This window comes from Platichthys flesus, chromosome 21 (assembly GCF_949316205.1).
Source record: "Platichthys flesus chromosome 21, fPlaFle2.1, whole genome shotgun sequence".
NCBI classification, from domain to species: domain Eukaryota; kingdom Metazoa; phylum Chordata; class Actinopteri; order Pleuronectiformes; family Pleuronectidae; genus Platichthys; species Platichthys flesus.
In genome coordinates, this window is record NC_084965.1 from 1,250,736 (window position 1) to 1,265,839 (window position 15,104).

The 15,104-nt window shown below is 44.2% G+C and overlaps 3 protein-coding genes and 1 long non-coding RNA gene across 6 annotated transcripts in view; 2 read left to right on the forward strand and 2 right to left on the reverse strand.

The window, feature by feature from the left end:
* rps6ka3b (ribosomal protein S6 kinase, polypeptide 3b) overlaps positions 1-4,188 on the forward strand; it is a 31,396-nt gene extending 27,208 nt beyond the window's left edge. For both annotated transcript variants that reach the window (XM_062379275.1, XM_062379276.1), the window contains exons 17-22: positions 397-555; positions 734-895; positions 1,055-1,131; positions 1,294-1,411; positions 1,773-1,913; positions 2,093-4,188. In XM_062379275.1, the coding sequence (XP_062235259.1) occupies positions 397-555; positions 734-895; positions 1,055-1,131; positions 1,294-1,411; positions 1,773-1,913; positions 2,093-2,215 (780 nt within the window). In that variant the 3' untranslated portion in view covers positions 2,216-4,188. The remainder of the gene's footprint in view (positions 1-396; positions 556-733; positions 896-1,054; positions 1,132-1,293; positions 1,412-1,772; positions 1,914-2,092) is intronic.
* Positions 436-8,282, reverse strand: LOC133932550 (uncharacterized). The gene is made up of 3 exons (XR_009911962.1): positions 8,176-8,282; positions 696-1,235; positions 436-570 (listed from the first exon to the last, which is right to left on the reverse strand). It is a non-coding gene; the product is annotated as an uncharacterized LOC133932550 (long non-coding RNA).
* On the reverse strand, positions 5,209-7,971 carry LOC133933142 (uncharacterized). Of its 2 annotated transcripts, XM_062380127.1 has the most exons (3): positions 6,926-7,971; positions 6,499-6,534; positions 5,209-5,847 (listed from the first exon to the last, which is right to left on the reverse strand). In XM_062380127.1, the coding sequence occupies exons 1-3, from the start codon at positions 7,319-7,321 to the stop codon at positions 5,272-5,274; spliced, it is 1,008 nt and encodes a 335-aa protein (XP_062236111.1). In that variant the 5' UTR covers positions 7,322-7,971; the 3' UTR covers positions 5,209-5,271. The 2 variants fall into 2 exon arrangements, with proteins under 2 accessions (XP_062236111.1, XP_062236112.1); XM_062380128.1 differs by lacking the exon at positions 6,499-6,534 and having other exon boundaries at positions 6,926-7,961.
* Positions 8,283-8,869: 587 nt separating the features above from the next.
* On the forward strand, positions 8,870-13,939 carry eif1axb (eukaryotic translation initiation factor 1A X-linked b). The gene is made up of 7 exons (XM_062379277.1): positions 8,870-9,019; positions 9,667-9,750; positions 11,044-11,147; positions 11,359-11,409; positions 11,911-11,992; positions 12,234-12,325; positions 12,650-13,939. Exons 1-7 carry the CDS (start codon positions 9,004-9,006, stop codon positions 12,653-12,655), a joined length of 435 nt encoding a protein of 144 aa, XP_062235261.1. The 5' UTR covers positions 8,870-9,003; the 3' UTR covers positions 12,656-13,939.
* The last annotated feature ends 1,165 nt before the right edge of the window (positions 13,940-15,104 follow it).

Sequence of the window (15,104 nt, forward strand, 5' to 3'; positions counted from 1 at the left end):
TCAGTCAACTAATTATCGTTTTTGACAGTTGAATATCAAAAACTGACAAGTATTTGAAGTTTGTGTGAAATGTTTAATATGAACTTATGAGTATTTTCTTATGGCACTGACAAATAGACTCAAACAACCCGCTGATCATTTCAGTGATTAATCAGTTTCTCCTTTGGTTGATGAAAAAGTGAAACATCATCAGAGTCAAAGTTAGAAAACTGTTAAACTTACATTCTCCTCAAACTAAGGTAATTAAAAGAGCTGATAATCGCTATACTCATCTTAAAGTTGTTGTTTTTTTATTCCCACTCTCTGATGCGCTGCACTCGATTATTATTATTGTTAGATCCGAATATGTCTGAGTTGAACCGAGCCTCACAGACACTTCCCTGTCCCTTGGTGCAGGTGTATGACGATGGCCGCTCCGTGTTCCTGGTGACGGAGCTGATGAAGGGAGGAGAGCTGCTGGATAAAATCCTCCGACAGAAGTTCTTCTCTGAGAGAGAAGCCAGCGCTGTGCTCTACACCATCACCAAGACGCTGGAGTACCTGCACGTCCAGGGGGTAGGACTCTGCTTCCTGGTTTACCACGTGTTCAAAGACCAGTAAAGAGAGGAAGGGACATGTGGACACTTAGTGATGTCAATTAGAAATCAAGTGATTTAGAAAAGTAAGAGATGAAACAGAATCGGGTTGTCTCTAACTTCAAAGCCCTCTCCCCCTCGTCTTCCTGTGGTTGCAGGTGGTGCACAGAGACCTGAAGCCCAGTAACATCCTGTACGTGGACGAGAGCGGGAACGCCGAGTCCATCAGGATCTGCGACTTCGGTTTCGCCAAACAGCTGCGGGCGGAGAACGGGCTGCTCATGACGCCGTGCTACACCGCCAACTTCGTCGCGCCTGAGGTCAGTCGCTGTGTCGACAGAGAACTCAACACTGCAACACAAACAAGCAGAAAAAACGACAAGTGCAACAAACACAGACAACAATCTTATAGTCCAGGTGGAAAAGAGGAATTTGTTTAAATCTGAATTGTAGTGACCCTTTGTCTGTCTGTGTGGCAGGTGCTGAAGAAGCAGGGTTACGATGCAGCCTGTGACATCTGGAGTCTCGGAGTCCTGCTCTACACGATGCTAACAGGGTTTGTGTTGACACATGGACTCACTCCACCCGTCTCTAGTGGTAGTGGGGTGGCACCTTCTGATCTTCATCTCCTGAAGAGTCTTATTGATGTTCAGTAGAAACCTGTGAATCAAAGATATGAAAACCACATGAATCTAAACTGTCCTGCGTCTGTCTCCAGCTTCACTCCGTTCGCCAACGGCCCCGAGGACACACCGGAGGAGATCCTGGCTCGGATCGGCAGCGGAAAGTTCTCCCTCACTGGAGGATACTGGACGTCTGTGTCTTCTGAGGCTAAGGTGTGGACGCCCCCCCCCCCATTGCTGGACTGTACAATCAGACAAAGACACAATAAAATGGACAAACTTTCTCCTCCGCTGCAGATACTGATGAATTTAAAAGAGAGTAAATTAAACCCGTCAAATGTTCTCTTTGAAAAGGTTCCAGCTGAATTATCTGTAAATAAAGTTTGTTTGAAGTTAAACTTCACAATCAAACAATTACTTTTAGATTCTCTCTTTTTTATCAAAATGCATATGATGAAGTTACAGTTTTTTTTTGGCAGTGATTTTCTTGTGACCTCTTTTCTTTTCGCTCCAGTCACTTACTCTAACCTCTACACTGTGATCGCTCTGTGACCTCTGACCTCTGACCCCTCAGGATCTGGTGTCCAAGATGCTGCACGTGGACCCTCACCAGCGGCTGACGGCCGGGCAGGTCCTCAGACACCCCTGGGTGACGCACAGAGACCAGCTGCCCAAGTACACCCTGAACCGGCAGGACGCCCCGCACCTCGTCAAGGTAACGCACTGGTTTCCTCTCTCATTCCCAGTCCTCCCCGTGAACTCCTGTTCTCTGTAACTGTGGTGAAGGTTCGATCCCCTGTGGGAAGAACTCACTGAGAGACACAGCTTCAACTGTCGTCACTGTGAAACCACTGAAAGATGAATAATGGTCGTTTCTCTCTCTCCTCCCTCCAGGGGGCGATGGCGGCCACCTACTCGGCCCTCAACATGAACGTCCCCCATGTCCTGGAGCCGGTGGGCTGCTCCACTCTGGCGCAGCGGAGGGGCATGAAGAAGATCACCTCCACCGCTCTGTGACCTTTACACCCCCAACCCCCCCCCCCCCACCTACTCCCATCAACTCTGACCTCTAGCTGACCTCTGCCGGACAAACCCCCTGACCACCACCACCACCCCCCTCCCTCCTGTCCGGCGGTACAGACTACTGATGGACCAGGGAACCGCTGACGCCAAATAGGAGCCCTCCCCCTCCTCCCCCTCCTCCCCCCCACTTCCTGTCCTGCACCTTAAGGGACTCTCCTGATTGGATCATCTGCTGTCTCACTGTAGAGTCCCAGCTCCTCCCATCGACAGCGGGACTGGGCTGCGACGACAAACCAGTCGACTCCTTCCTGTTTCTTTTTGCTTTGGACAATCACAGCTGCCTCGTGAACCCGAGACGCGTCAGGAAAATGAAAGTACTGTATTTATTTCCTTAAAAACTAGCTGGGATCTGAACATAGGAACATTATAATCTAATGTATGCATTTAAAGAGCCGGATCATCGTCTTCAAACTGGCGTCATGTCGTGCGTAGCTGTAGATTTACACCTCAAGTCGCCTCTGCAGAGGACAGAGGGTGAGACTGAGCACGGAGACACATTCCTGTTGAAGTCTCACTGAAACGAGTCCAACACAAGATGAACACGAGCAGATTCTGCCTTTTTAGCTTCACTTTAAAGCTACAAGAGGCTCAAAATATTATTGGACGCCCCCTGGTGGCCACATATTAAATATAAAATTAAATTGTATGCACTCCATTAAAATTATGCAAAGTAACGGCAGTAAAAACTATTTTCTGGGTGAAAGAACTAAGAAATAAGAGCCAATTTTCTCTCATTAATATTCTGCCTTGTTCCGACACCTGGGAGATGAAATGATTTCATCCAAACACATTGAGAATCTAAGAATCTTTCATGATGATGAATCTGTGAAGGAGTCGTGTTATTGCAGTGAGCTCGTCCCTCGTGCAGCTTTAACACAAAATTTGAATTAACTTTTACATTTTGAGGATTAACTCAAAAAGTTAGAAAACATGCGCGAGTTAGTTCTCTCTCCCCCCCCCCCCCCCCCCCCCACACACAAAACAACCAACCGCTGGAGCGAGAACACTCGAACCCGGACGACCTCCTGCACGCGCCGACAAGGAACAGAACTGTAAATACAAACTCGTCGAGTTACTCAGGTTTCTATGAATCATGACGATGCATTTTTTTATATATCTCTGAGGAGGAGGAGGAGGGAGGTGGACGTACAGAGCACAGACGTGGGCGATGGGAGAGAGACTTTTATCAGAGACGCTGGAGAATCATGAGAAGAATTAAATTCCAAAAGAAGATTGATGCATTTTGTCTTTATGGGCGTCTTCGATCTCCACCCTTCATCCTCAGACACACGGATGATGATGAAGATGAGGATGATGACGTGTTCTGGCTGCGATGGAGAGAATCACGTGTCGGCTGAACCCTTTAAAAACTCACCTGTGTAGCAGAGAAACAATTCAGGCTTCAGATCCATATATTAACATGTTTAAAGGACCAGTTCACCCAAACTACTGAAGATTTGAAACGTTCACATCAAGCGGTTAATGGTTCATTAGCAGTTTGGGTGAACTGGTCCTTTAAGCTGGACTGGTAGAAAAGCCCTCGACCTCCAGTGGGAATCGAACTGAAGACAACGAGCACTTCAAAATAAAACTCAAGTTCAGGTGACTGATCAGAATCTGATTCTTCCGCTGCTCGAGTCGACATCAAGGGATTAAACGTCTGATTGATTTTCTACATCATGAGAAATATATAAATGTTGGTCTTTGCCTCGTCGGTCGATGAGCAGCTCTGGGATAAAGGAATGTAAAAGGAATGATTTTTCTTCTGTACACGGGAAACAGCTTTCTCTCTTTTCTTCTTCTGCTCCGGTCAGAGACGCTCGGCCTGCTGCTCAGCCAGCTCTCTGTTTTTGTACCTGCAGCGAGAGTTGGACTTTCTATTAAAAACAATAAAAGAATAATCAGCAGATGACGCACACTGACTCTTATTGATCACTTCAGTTTACTGGAGCTTTGAGAGAAACACATCTGGAGGATCAAATAAACCAGTTTGTTTCTATCTTCAGCTCTTCATCTTACATTAATATAAAAATGTACAACTATATTTTATAAGCATTTGAATTAGTATAAATCTGAACTGTCTCTTCCTGTTTGCTTGAATCGTTCTTCTGAACCAGACTCCCCCTGTGGTAGATTGAAGGGATTGGACCACACCAGTGTATTAAAGGTCCGACATGTCGCACTGGGCGTCAGGATGGAAACCAGCAGGTTGATGATGAGATTGTCACGTGTGCGACAATCATAAAACAAACCAGTAAAACAAGTGCTGGGATTCAGGGTTTCAGGTCAGAGTCCCAGTGGAGAAACAAACACAAGGTGGTTTTCCCTTCAGTTACATTACATGCTGCTGCAAACATGAGAAAACTTCATATAAGAAATAAAATAAAAGGCGAAAGTGTTCAGAATGATTGTAAAAAACTGATTTAATTCAAACACAAACAAAACAACCTGCTGATTTCAGCCCCTTCGACTTTACTCTTCAACAGAAACTCAAATCATCTGAAGAGTTTTAAAGGAAAAGCTTTTATTCTCATACTTTTTACAGCGTTTAGTGAAGATATTAGTGTTTTTAATACCAGTGACTGCAAAAATAACGTTTGAACTCCTAAAACAAGTCTTGTTTGAGAAAACAGCAGGAAACTGTCTGGACACTTCCCAGTGAGCGAGTGGGCGTGTCCCTCTGACAAACAGGAAGTCACTGAGCTGGTGCTTCTACAAACACTGACGCAAGTGAACGTGGAATCTGCAGGGTCAGTTGTCTGAGTCGTCTGTTTTCAAGTTGTCTGTGTTGGTGAAGTCCTCGAGTGTCGGCCGGGGCTGCTGCTTCTTGTTCTGGTGGTTTCTGATGTGCACGCTCAGACCCCTCTGCCTCCTCTCGTGGATCTGACACTGGGCACAGTGGAACGGCAACCCCCCCCCCCCCCCCCCCCCCCCCCCCCACGTGCCTGAACTGATCGGCGAGGTTCATCTCGATTGTCTTGAGGCCTCGGTCACAGATGCTGCATCGAGGGATGGAGTCTTTCCCCGACTCCCTCACATAGCTGTCGTCCTCTCAGAGCTCCATGCCCTCTTATAGCTCCCTCCTCTTCCTCCTCCTCCTCTTCTGTTCTCATCTTCCTCTTCTGATTCACCGTCTGCCTGGACGACCCCTGAGTTCTGGACGCCATCGCTGAAGGAGCTGTGGCGTTTTCTTTGACCACTGGATGTTTGACCGGCCGTTTAGCCGAGAGCGATCTGTCCACAGACATGGTGAACTGGTAGCTGTCCCCCTCCTCCTCTGGATTTGAATATTCAATCACGTAGAGGCTGTCCTCCTCCTCCTCCTCCGTCTCCTCCTCCTCCTCTGCAGGTATCGAGTACTCCACCTCGTAGTAGTCCACTGCTTCACCTTTAACCTTTCCCCCGAGGTCAGACGGCTCCTCTGCGATGTGAGTGTCGTCTATTCTCACCATGTTGATCTGGTCCATCCCGCCGCCTCCGTCCCATTTCCTGTTTCCTGCCACAACTGAAGAGGAAGTCGCTTTCCCTGCAGCTCCGCCTCCGACCAGCGGGGGCTCCGAAGACATCTGCCACGAGAAATCAAATAATGAAACTTTACCTTGAGGGGATTTAACAAACTGCACATGTGACACTTTCTGTTCTTCATCCTCGTGAAGTCAGATGAGAAGAAGAGGAGGGAGAAACGAGAACTCTTCTTCCTGTGTAGAAAAACATCTGCAGCAATAACAGGTCATAAAGCTTGAATATTACTTCTGGTTATCATAATAATGACTTATGTGCAGTAAGGACCTGTTCTATCAGTAGGAAATGTTCTGTGCATAACGGTCCTGTTCTCCACAGCTCGTGTCCAGAAGAGAAGCTAGCTAGCTAACAGCTATTTAGTATTGTACATATTTGTCCGTCTCAGTAGTAATGGATTGTAAAATAAGACTTACTGATTCTAGCCTGGATGCCAGACGAACTTAGCCCCGCCCACAACATTTGAGGTCTGCCTCTAAGCTGGTAAATGAAGAGGCTTTCAGATCATCTGGAGATGATTCTACAGGATGAACCTTTTGTTTGGATTACAACTGTTTGCATTCGTTGCTTATTAGCTCCAGGATGTGAACCTTGATTTCCTCAACTAGGTGTTTGTGCTTCAACATTAACTTTGCAGCTGTTGTCCATTTGTTCTTATTTATGCTGTTCACTATTGAGGCTTCTTCTGAATGACATACCTTGGCAACAGTCTGTGATGGGTAATGGGTGACAACCTGAAATATAAGAGAATGTATAAAGTATGACAGTGTGAATAATTACAGTATAGCCTAATAAGTATAATGTGCATTGACAAAACATAGGAATATACAGACTGTTAAATATGGGGACCCCAGGTGCAATTGCAGAGCTGCTCACCCTACACCTGGCCTGACTCAAATTCGGACTGGCTTCCAGAATACACACTAGGCTACCATATCGGTTAATATGACTAAGATGGTTTAATCATAGGTACGTTACACTGAAATGAGGAGAGTGGGAATGCACGTGTGTTTATCACATTGGACAATAAAAACGACTCACTATTCACACATGAAAAACGTGGCGATCCAGGTTATTGTCATAGTCATATCATAATTAGTAGAAATGTATCAACCACACTCTTACCTCTGTGGTGCTGCTTCGCGTCGTGGTACCGGTTGGAGTTGACGGATCGGGGCAGAACTTCTTCAGAGCCCCGGGCGTCATGGAGGGAGGAGGCCCCCGGTCTCTTTCCTCTGATGCCCCAGATGGACACGCTTCTTGAGCCTGGTCTCCTTCGTCGTCTGTCCATTTTTTAAACACGGGGAGGTCGCGGTCCAGCCGTGTTATCAAGTTCTTACAGGCCCGACAAATGCGACACGATCTCTTCGATGGGATTTGGAGTCGTAATCCCAAACGCAGAACTTGTTCGTACGTGGACTCGTCTTTACCGTTTCTCTCAAAAAGGTTGTTCGTGTTGCTGAGTTGTCCGTGTATCCTTAAATACTTTTTACAACACCGGCAAAAGTCGTTTTCACTCATCTTCTTCTTCTCCTTCTTCCAGCGCGCGTGAAGTGGAGCTCTGTTGACAACAACTATGCGTCGCTTAACATACGTCACACACTACGTTGCTCTGATTGGTTGTAGGTCTATCCAATTGAGCGAAGAGGATTTTTTTTTTCCTGGTTCGGATCGCCCAATGGAGCGGTATCATACTCATATCAACGTCAGGATATATATTACCTGTTATCAGCTCGGTTGTTTTTACATTGAGTAGAAAAACATCTGCAGCAATAAAAGCTCATAAAGCTTGAATATTACTTCTGGTTATCTTAATGACTCATGTGCAGTAAGGACGTGTTCTATCAGTAGGACATGTTCTGTGCATAACGGTCCTGATCTCCACAGCTCGTGTTCAGCTCAGGTTTTAAACTCTGCTGTTACAACATTATGTAGAAAAACATTTTATTATAATTCAACCGGAGCTTTGAAAGACACAGATCTTTTGGATTCGTTAAATTCAATTAAACCTTTAGAAAACTGTGGTTTCCATGAGACCTGGTTTAACGCTTCGTGTGAAGAATAATAATTCATATTTTAAAACTGAAGTTTGAGTCAGAGCAGGTGAAACGATGCAGAACATTTCAAATCACAGGTCAAGATGTAAACACTCTCTGTGCTCGAGCAGCAGTCAGATATATACCCTCATATATCACATACAACCTCGTATGATATATAAACAATCTATGAGTCAGACATCAACTCAATATCACCACATTCAACTGAATTAGGTTTTTATATATATATAATTATATATAATTATATTAATAAAAAGAATATAATCTCATTCTTATCGTCGATCTGTATAAAAATATATAATTGTAATCTACCTGTACCTTTGATCATTTAGGAGAGTGCTCCTTTGATGTGATGTCATCTAAGGCATCTGTGATCGAAGGAGCCTTCTTCATGTTGAGAGCTGGATTCTAAGATTCAACCCCATCTCCACCTTGAGCCGGTAGAACATAGTCGACTCAGCATAAGAGATTTCAGCAACACAATGCAGACCAACAAGTGCTTCCTCATTTTCCTGATCTTCAAACAGAACCTTTATGACCATCTCTACCAGTGAGTCTGAAATGATTGTGGCCAGACAGACTTACACTCTGGATAAAGAAAATCAGAAGCATGTTTTCAAATGCACATCATTCAGTAAATTACGTATATACTGTTGTATTTTTAGTTTTATTTCGTTGATCGAGCCATGTTAGTGAGCCAGAAAAGAAGCTAACTAGCCAACAACTATTTAGTATTGTACATATTTGTCTGTCTCACTCCTAATGGACTGTAATATAAGACTTACATGCATCAGCTGTGTGGATATACAGGTGTTCAGTGAATACCTCCTGTTTGAGTCATTGTGACTAAAAGTGATGTAGAAATACAAAATGTACGTTAGTTTATAAAGTAAGAAAGGAAAAGGGGAACAAGGGATTCGTGGTGATCAAACACAAGATATTTAAGTATTAACTAAATATCTGGTTTGTCTCTGTTAACCAACATCCGTTTCAATAAAGCAGCGAGCTTTTGAACCTGGCGGAGCGCATGCGCAGAGCGGTCAGTGTAAATTAGCGGTAGCTAGCCGAGCTCATTTTCTCTCTCTCTGTTTAAACACGTTCTTTCGTTTCAGTTCTGAGGGATTCACGTGAACCGCGTCAGAGAACATGCCCAAGAATAAAGGTGAGATCCGCGCGCGTGTGTCCGTGTGTGTATAAGCGTGTGTCTCCGAAGCTTTGATTGTGTCGATCCCGCGGCGGACACACGCAGTGAAAACGTGACACCGAGCGGCTAAAGCTAGTTAGCACCGCGGCTGGAGTCGTTCACCGAGCTCTAAACCGGGTCTGTACGAGCTAAACCGAGCCAGCACGTGGTTAGTCCGGCTGAGTTAGTATTCAGGTTAGAGTTAACCCACTTACTAATGAACTCTGTAGCTCGGGGGTCAGTGTAGCTCCAACAGCTAGCACTAGCGTGCTAGCTAGCTGCTAGTTAAACCCCACCCCGGGCCGGCCCGGGACATTTCTATTTATCCTAAGTTGACCCGAGATAACAGCGGTGACCAGGTGACCGAGTTAGATCGAGGCCGCTGGGTCTTTGTCAGTTTCCATGTGATGTGACGTCTCTTTCACGCGACATCCATTAGCAAGGCAACGTTGACTTGTCTTCTCTGCTAGCCTCATTCAAACAGGTGATGCTAACCGTGCGGCGGCTCTAGATCTGTGAGGAGTAGATCCGCTCCTCTATTTACCGACTTGGGATCCACGGAGTAGAACCAGTGACAATGAGTGAATGTGCTGCCTGAGTTCAAATCCCCGTGTCTGTGTTTACAGGTAAAGGAGGAAAGAATCGGCGACGTGGAAAGAACGAGAATGAGTCTGAGAAGAGGGAGCTGGTGTTCAAGGAGGACGGACAGGGTGAGTCCCGGTCCTGAGTCTGCTGTGACTCCACAGATGCTCCACTTCCTGTCTTTAGTCCCTGTAAAACCACGAGAGTCCCTCCTCTGGGATCGGTCTGAAGAGCCTAACACGGGTCAGTGTAGGACATCTGGTTGTCACCGTGGCTCCAGATGAGGTTAACCATCATTTATCTGAAAGGAGATTATGAATATTCAGTGTATTACTTCATTCAAACACATTTTAATTAGTTTCCCATGAGTTGCAATGTTTTTCTAAACATTGCATCTTAAACCTTTTAAAGGAACAACTCTTGACCCGTGTCTGGGAATATGTTTAGAGTGTGAACCAGGTATCTTTGGGTTTGTGGCTGTTAGTCGCACCAAACAAGCTCTGACCTTGCTCTGTCATTCTCTAACCTTTTTAAAGAGCTGGAAAAATGGGTTAAGAGAGGCAAAAAATAATACAAATAATCTGTTTAAATTTAAAGATAGGGAAATAATGAAGTACAATGACGGTATGACTGTAGTTTTTTTTTATTTAGTTCAGTTTAAGGTACTTGGATGGAGAGCGTCAGACAGATTCAGGTCATAACGGAACAAAACTGATCAGATTGTTTGACCTCCAGTGGAAACGGCTCCACCAGCGCTCAGTGCTGCTGAAGTCCCTGCAAGTAGGGTCATGAACCCAGTGTGGACACGTCACTGAGACAAGTTCATAACAAAGAGAAGAAGAACAACGAGATGTGCCATTTCATTTTTATTACAATGGAATTTAAACTTATCCTCATTATTTCATAAATGTTCAGAAAGTTTTTTCAAAATCAAGAGAATCTGATCGTAGAAGACGTCAAACATTATTGATACGTTGCCTCGGTGCAAATCTTGTTTTGTGCAGCATGCAGGTCATCTGGATGAAAAAATAATATATTCTAAGACAAGAATAATGAGGTTTCCACTCGTTTTGAAGCAAAGGCTCCTCCTCTCTGTTTCTGTCGAGCTGTAACAGTAGAACTTTCCTACTCAGAACGCAGTGATGTGTAGCTCCAGTTATAGAATATAAATAATTAATTCAATTTCAATGACTATGAACTTCATGGGAAACTCAATTTCTTATTATATCTGTATTGATGACTCCTTCATTCCTAAATTAACCACCCAGCGTGTTCAAGAGTAGGACATGATGTTGAATTACTTCTGTGTGGCTGGATCTGAAAAATCTGCAAGAATCTCCCAGTGTGGTATTTGTTTGTTGGAGCGACTGGAGGAGATCCTGGTGTTGACTGAGGCCTCCCTGCTCTCTGGTGTCTTTCAGAATACGCTCAGGTGATTAAAATGTTGGGGAACGGACGGCTGGAGGCCATGTGCTTCGATGGCACCAAGCGGCTCTGCCACATCAGAGGAAAACTCCGGAAAAAGGTAGGAAGCTCCCGAGCAGCCATCGCACCTGTTCCCCAGCAGCACACAGGAAACCCCCCCGACATAATGCTGACTCAGCTGGGCCTCAATGGCCAGTAAGCCGCCATTAATGTGGCAGCGGGGACTCAATTGTGTGTGTGGAGTTCACAAAGTGCAGTGTGTTGTTGTACAGCACAAGGTGTAATCTTTGCGTTGCTTTGTTCTTCTCCAGGTTTGGATTAACACGTCAGACATCATCCTGGTCGGACTGAGAGATTATCAGGTGTGTTGGTCGCACACCACACAGAACAGACGCTGTTCTGACCCACACGTCACAAATGTCCTGTGTTTGTACAAATTAAAGTGTTTGTCTGTTCGTAGATCGTACCTAAGTGTAGATTTGCTTACATGGCATTTAAACTACTGTTCACTTCCCACTGCTGAATCTGTTTCCTTTTGAAATGTCAAATTGAAGCACAGGTTTTTGATCCCGTTTATATTTTTACCATATACTAATGTGATTAAGCTTTTCGTTGATTATCAAGACATATGTAGGTTTAAAAAATGCATGAGAAGATATTAAAAGCTCTGAAATGTATTTACAACAATCTTTTAATATATTTTCGAGCCTGCTAAGTGGTTTCTTACTCACATGATGCGATGGTCTAATGGATCAAACCAGTTGAAAGCGTTTTGGTGTTTGCCTCAGAACCTTTCTCTGTCTGTAGAATCTGTAAAACAAGTTGCCCTCGGCTTCCGGCTCTAACCACCACTTGTGTTTCAGGACACTAAAGCTGACGTCATCCTGAAGTACACGGCAGAAGAGGCTCGTAGTTTGAAAGCTTACGGAGAGCTGCCGGAGCACGGTGAGTCCAACTCATCGTGAATCCATCCAATCACCACCGGGACACAGGACTGGAGATGGATTTTAAACGTCCTCTCTGAACGTCTTCAGTCCAGATCAGTTTAGCTCCTAGTTTAACTCTTTCAGGTTGAGGATCTGTGAAGTGTTAGATGCAGTAACTGACTCCAAACAGCAGAGGTCGACCTCTAAAGTGCAGCAGCTTCACTCAGGCTGTTTTCTCATCCTTGTCTTTTCTCTCGCAGCCAAAATCAACGAGACAGATCCGTACGGACAAGGAGACGATGACGAGGTTCTGTTCGACGACATTGGAAATGATGATGAGGAGGTTGATGAGGTGAGTCCCGTTACATTTATTAAATATTGTATTAAATAAAGAATAGTAATATATTATATTAATAATCATTTAGGCAAAACACATTGGTAATGACTTCACTTTAAATATCTTATCTTAATATTTAAACTATCACAAACCATTAATCAATCATCATATGTAGCTACAGCTCAACTCAAACACAATAAAAGCCACAGAACCTGCTTTAGTGTTTTTTAAATAATCACAAACTATGATAATGTTCCAGTAATTACTTTTTAAATCCCAATAAATAAAAAATGCAGAACTAATCTTAAAGTAATTGTGTTTGTGCTCTTTTCTTTCCAGATCTAAAGACCTGCTGCTCGGGGGGGGGAGGTGGGATTTTACTAGAATTGCTCCCGTTGGGATATTTTGAGCCGAAACACCGCACCAATAATTATTATTTTTTCTTAAGATCAGCCTCTGCCAATCCAGCACAGTTTATTAAGACAGTATGTTTCCATCTCCAGGTTGTTTACCATCAGCAGACGTCTTTGTCGTTTGAAGAACTTAAATTGCATTTCACAGAGGGGGGGGGCATCAGTACTTAGATGTAGTTGTTTTGAATGAAGATTGCTTCATTCAAAACAATGCTGCAACAACGATGCTGCTTCAGTTATCACCCGTAGCCACTGGAGGGCGCTGCAGCAGGCGACCTGCGCCCTGATGGTGACGATGCAGTAATTCATTCCTTGGACTGTAGAATCCGAGCAGGCTGATCGGCAGCATCATGTTTGGGGAGAAGATCTGGAGCATTGCTAGATTTTTACCTTTTGCTTCTCACGTCAACAGAAAATCTCATTCTCATAGTTCTTTTTTTTTTATTTTTGTAGCCGAAACACTCGCTCCCTGTCGATACCATGACTGCAAAATATCTCACACCGAATGCGTCATCTTTTAAAAATGTATTTATATTCATTTCACATTATGTGGAATTTAGCAACAAGTACAGAATCTCTGGATTCGTCAATAAAAAGACAGAACTATGACGTGTTTTCCTTCTTTCTGCAGTCGCCTGGTAGACACGTTTATAAAGTCCAAGAAAGTTTGAAGGCTGTTTTAATATCATGGTTTTTCATTTTGTTGACCCAATATTCCACGAACGATTCCCAGTCAACGAGTTGCTTGTTTTGAATCGAGCCTCGGCCGAACGGAGGCAAAGAAAAGAATCAAATGTAAAAAGACTCAAATGTATTTTTCTGTTTCCCTTGTTCGTGTTTCTGTCTCTTTATCTTCTTTTGTTTCCTCTCATGTTCTGACCTCTTCGCTGCTCGCTCTGCGGCTGCAACACAAAGTGAAGCTCGACCAGCGGTTCCCAAACTTCACCACAGATACACACCAGTAAAACCTCACGCTGTGGCGTCTGTCTTACTTCGTCTCTTAACCTCTGGCAAATTGATTATATATACAGTATATTATATATCTTCTTCTTCTCCCCCTCTGGAAACCTCCCCATGTTCCCAGAGGGGGCCCAGCACCTCGGTTTGGGAACCACTGCTCTAGACCACATGGGGCCTGTTGCTGTTGTAACTCTGAATTAAAAATAATTGTACTATGATGTTTGAAGGCTGGTTTCCAATAAAGATCTTAACTGGGCCGAGCTGGCAAAAGTGTTTTTTAGCTGCCTGACGCACGTCGCTCTGGCGCCGCTCTGCCGGTGGTGAGCTGTAGCTGATAGAGCTGCAGCTCTGGAGTGAACTCGACTTAGGCACTTTGTCCAGGGCCCAAGGTTGTTTCATGACTAACAGGTCTGACCTCATATCAACAGTGGAGATAAAAACCTTGAGTCAGTCAGACCAGCTGATGTGTCCGGAGGTCAGTTCCTCCTGACTTCAGTCTGACTCATAATATTCACATTTTCAGGACTCTTCCAAACACAAATCACATTTAAATGTTTCATGTTCTCATGCCACAAAAGTCTTTTTGAATAAGAGTATGAGATCAGTTATAAAATGTCAGAGTACAGATGAAAACTTTGACACAACAGTCCCTAAAGTTCAAGCTGCACCAAACTCTTCAGATCATTGTGTTCAACGAGTCTGAGTCTGACGGTCAGTCCCAACAATCATGAGAAAACACAGAGCTTAGATTAATTTGTTTTTAATGTACATTTTGCTTCAATAAGCTTTAATCTGATCATTCCTAGTATGAGGTATTAATTTAATGACCAAAACAAATTGTCTTACTCAACATTATTTGGTTGATCTGCTAATGAGGATGAATGAAGCTTTTCAGACCCTCTTTGTAATTCAGATGTTATGGACTCTTAATATTTATGTTTTTAGGAATTACCATAGTTATTTAAATCTTTGATCTGAGGTCTGCTCACTGGGAACAACACAATCCCTGTGTCATCGATCCTACGCTGGTTTATTTCCATTACAGTAAGTGTTGTAGTTATTTATAGAGCTGCCATCAGTCGTGACTCAGTGGACCTGCATGTGAGCAGACTGAAAACAGCACTGACCCATATCACAGCAGCAGCAGCCTCTGTTCACTGAGGCTGTGACGTAACAGCGCCGCCGGGAATCGAACGTTTGCTCTGACACGAGCCAGAGAGTCAAACATATGAGGGAGGGAGAGAGAGAGAGACAGACAGATGACGGAGAGAGAGAGAGAAAGAGGGATAGAGACATGAGAGGTAGGGTGAGATAGAGAGAGAGAAACACACATGAGGTAGGGAGAGAGAGAGACACATGAGGGAGGGAGAGAAAGAGAGAGAGAGAGACACATGGGGAGGGAGAGAGACAGACATGAGGTA

Coding starts and splice junctions, on each gene's coding strand:
- LOC133933142 (XM_062380127.1), bottom strand. CDS start 7,321: ATGAGTGAAAACGACTTTTGCCGGTGTTGTAAAAAGTATTTAAGGATA. Junction 6,535..6,925: donor CGCGAAGCAGCACCACAGAG/GTAAGAGTGTGG, acceptor CTTATATTTCAG/GTTGTCACCCATTACCCATC. Junction 5,848..6,498: donor CATCACAGACTGTTGCCAAG/GTATGTCATTCA, acceptor TTCTCGTGGCAG/ATGTCTTCGGAGCCCCCGCT.
- eif1axb (XM_062379277.1), top strand. Junction 9,751..11,043: donor GTTCAAGGAGGACGGACAGG/GTGAGTCCCGGT, acceptor GGTGTCTTTCAG/AATACGCTCAGGTGATTAAA. Junction 11,148..11,358: donor GAGGAAAACTCCGGAAAAAG/GTAGGAAGCTCC, acceptor GTTCTTCTCCAG/GTTTGGATTAACACGTCAGA.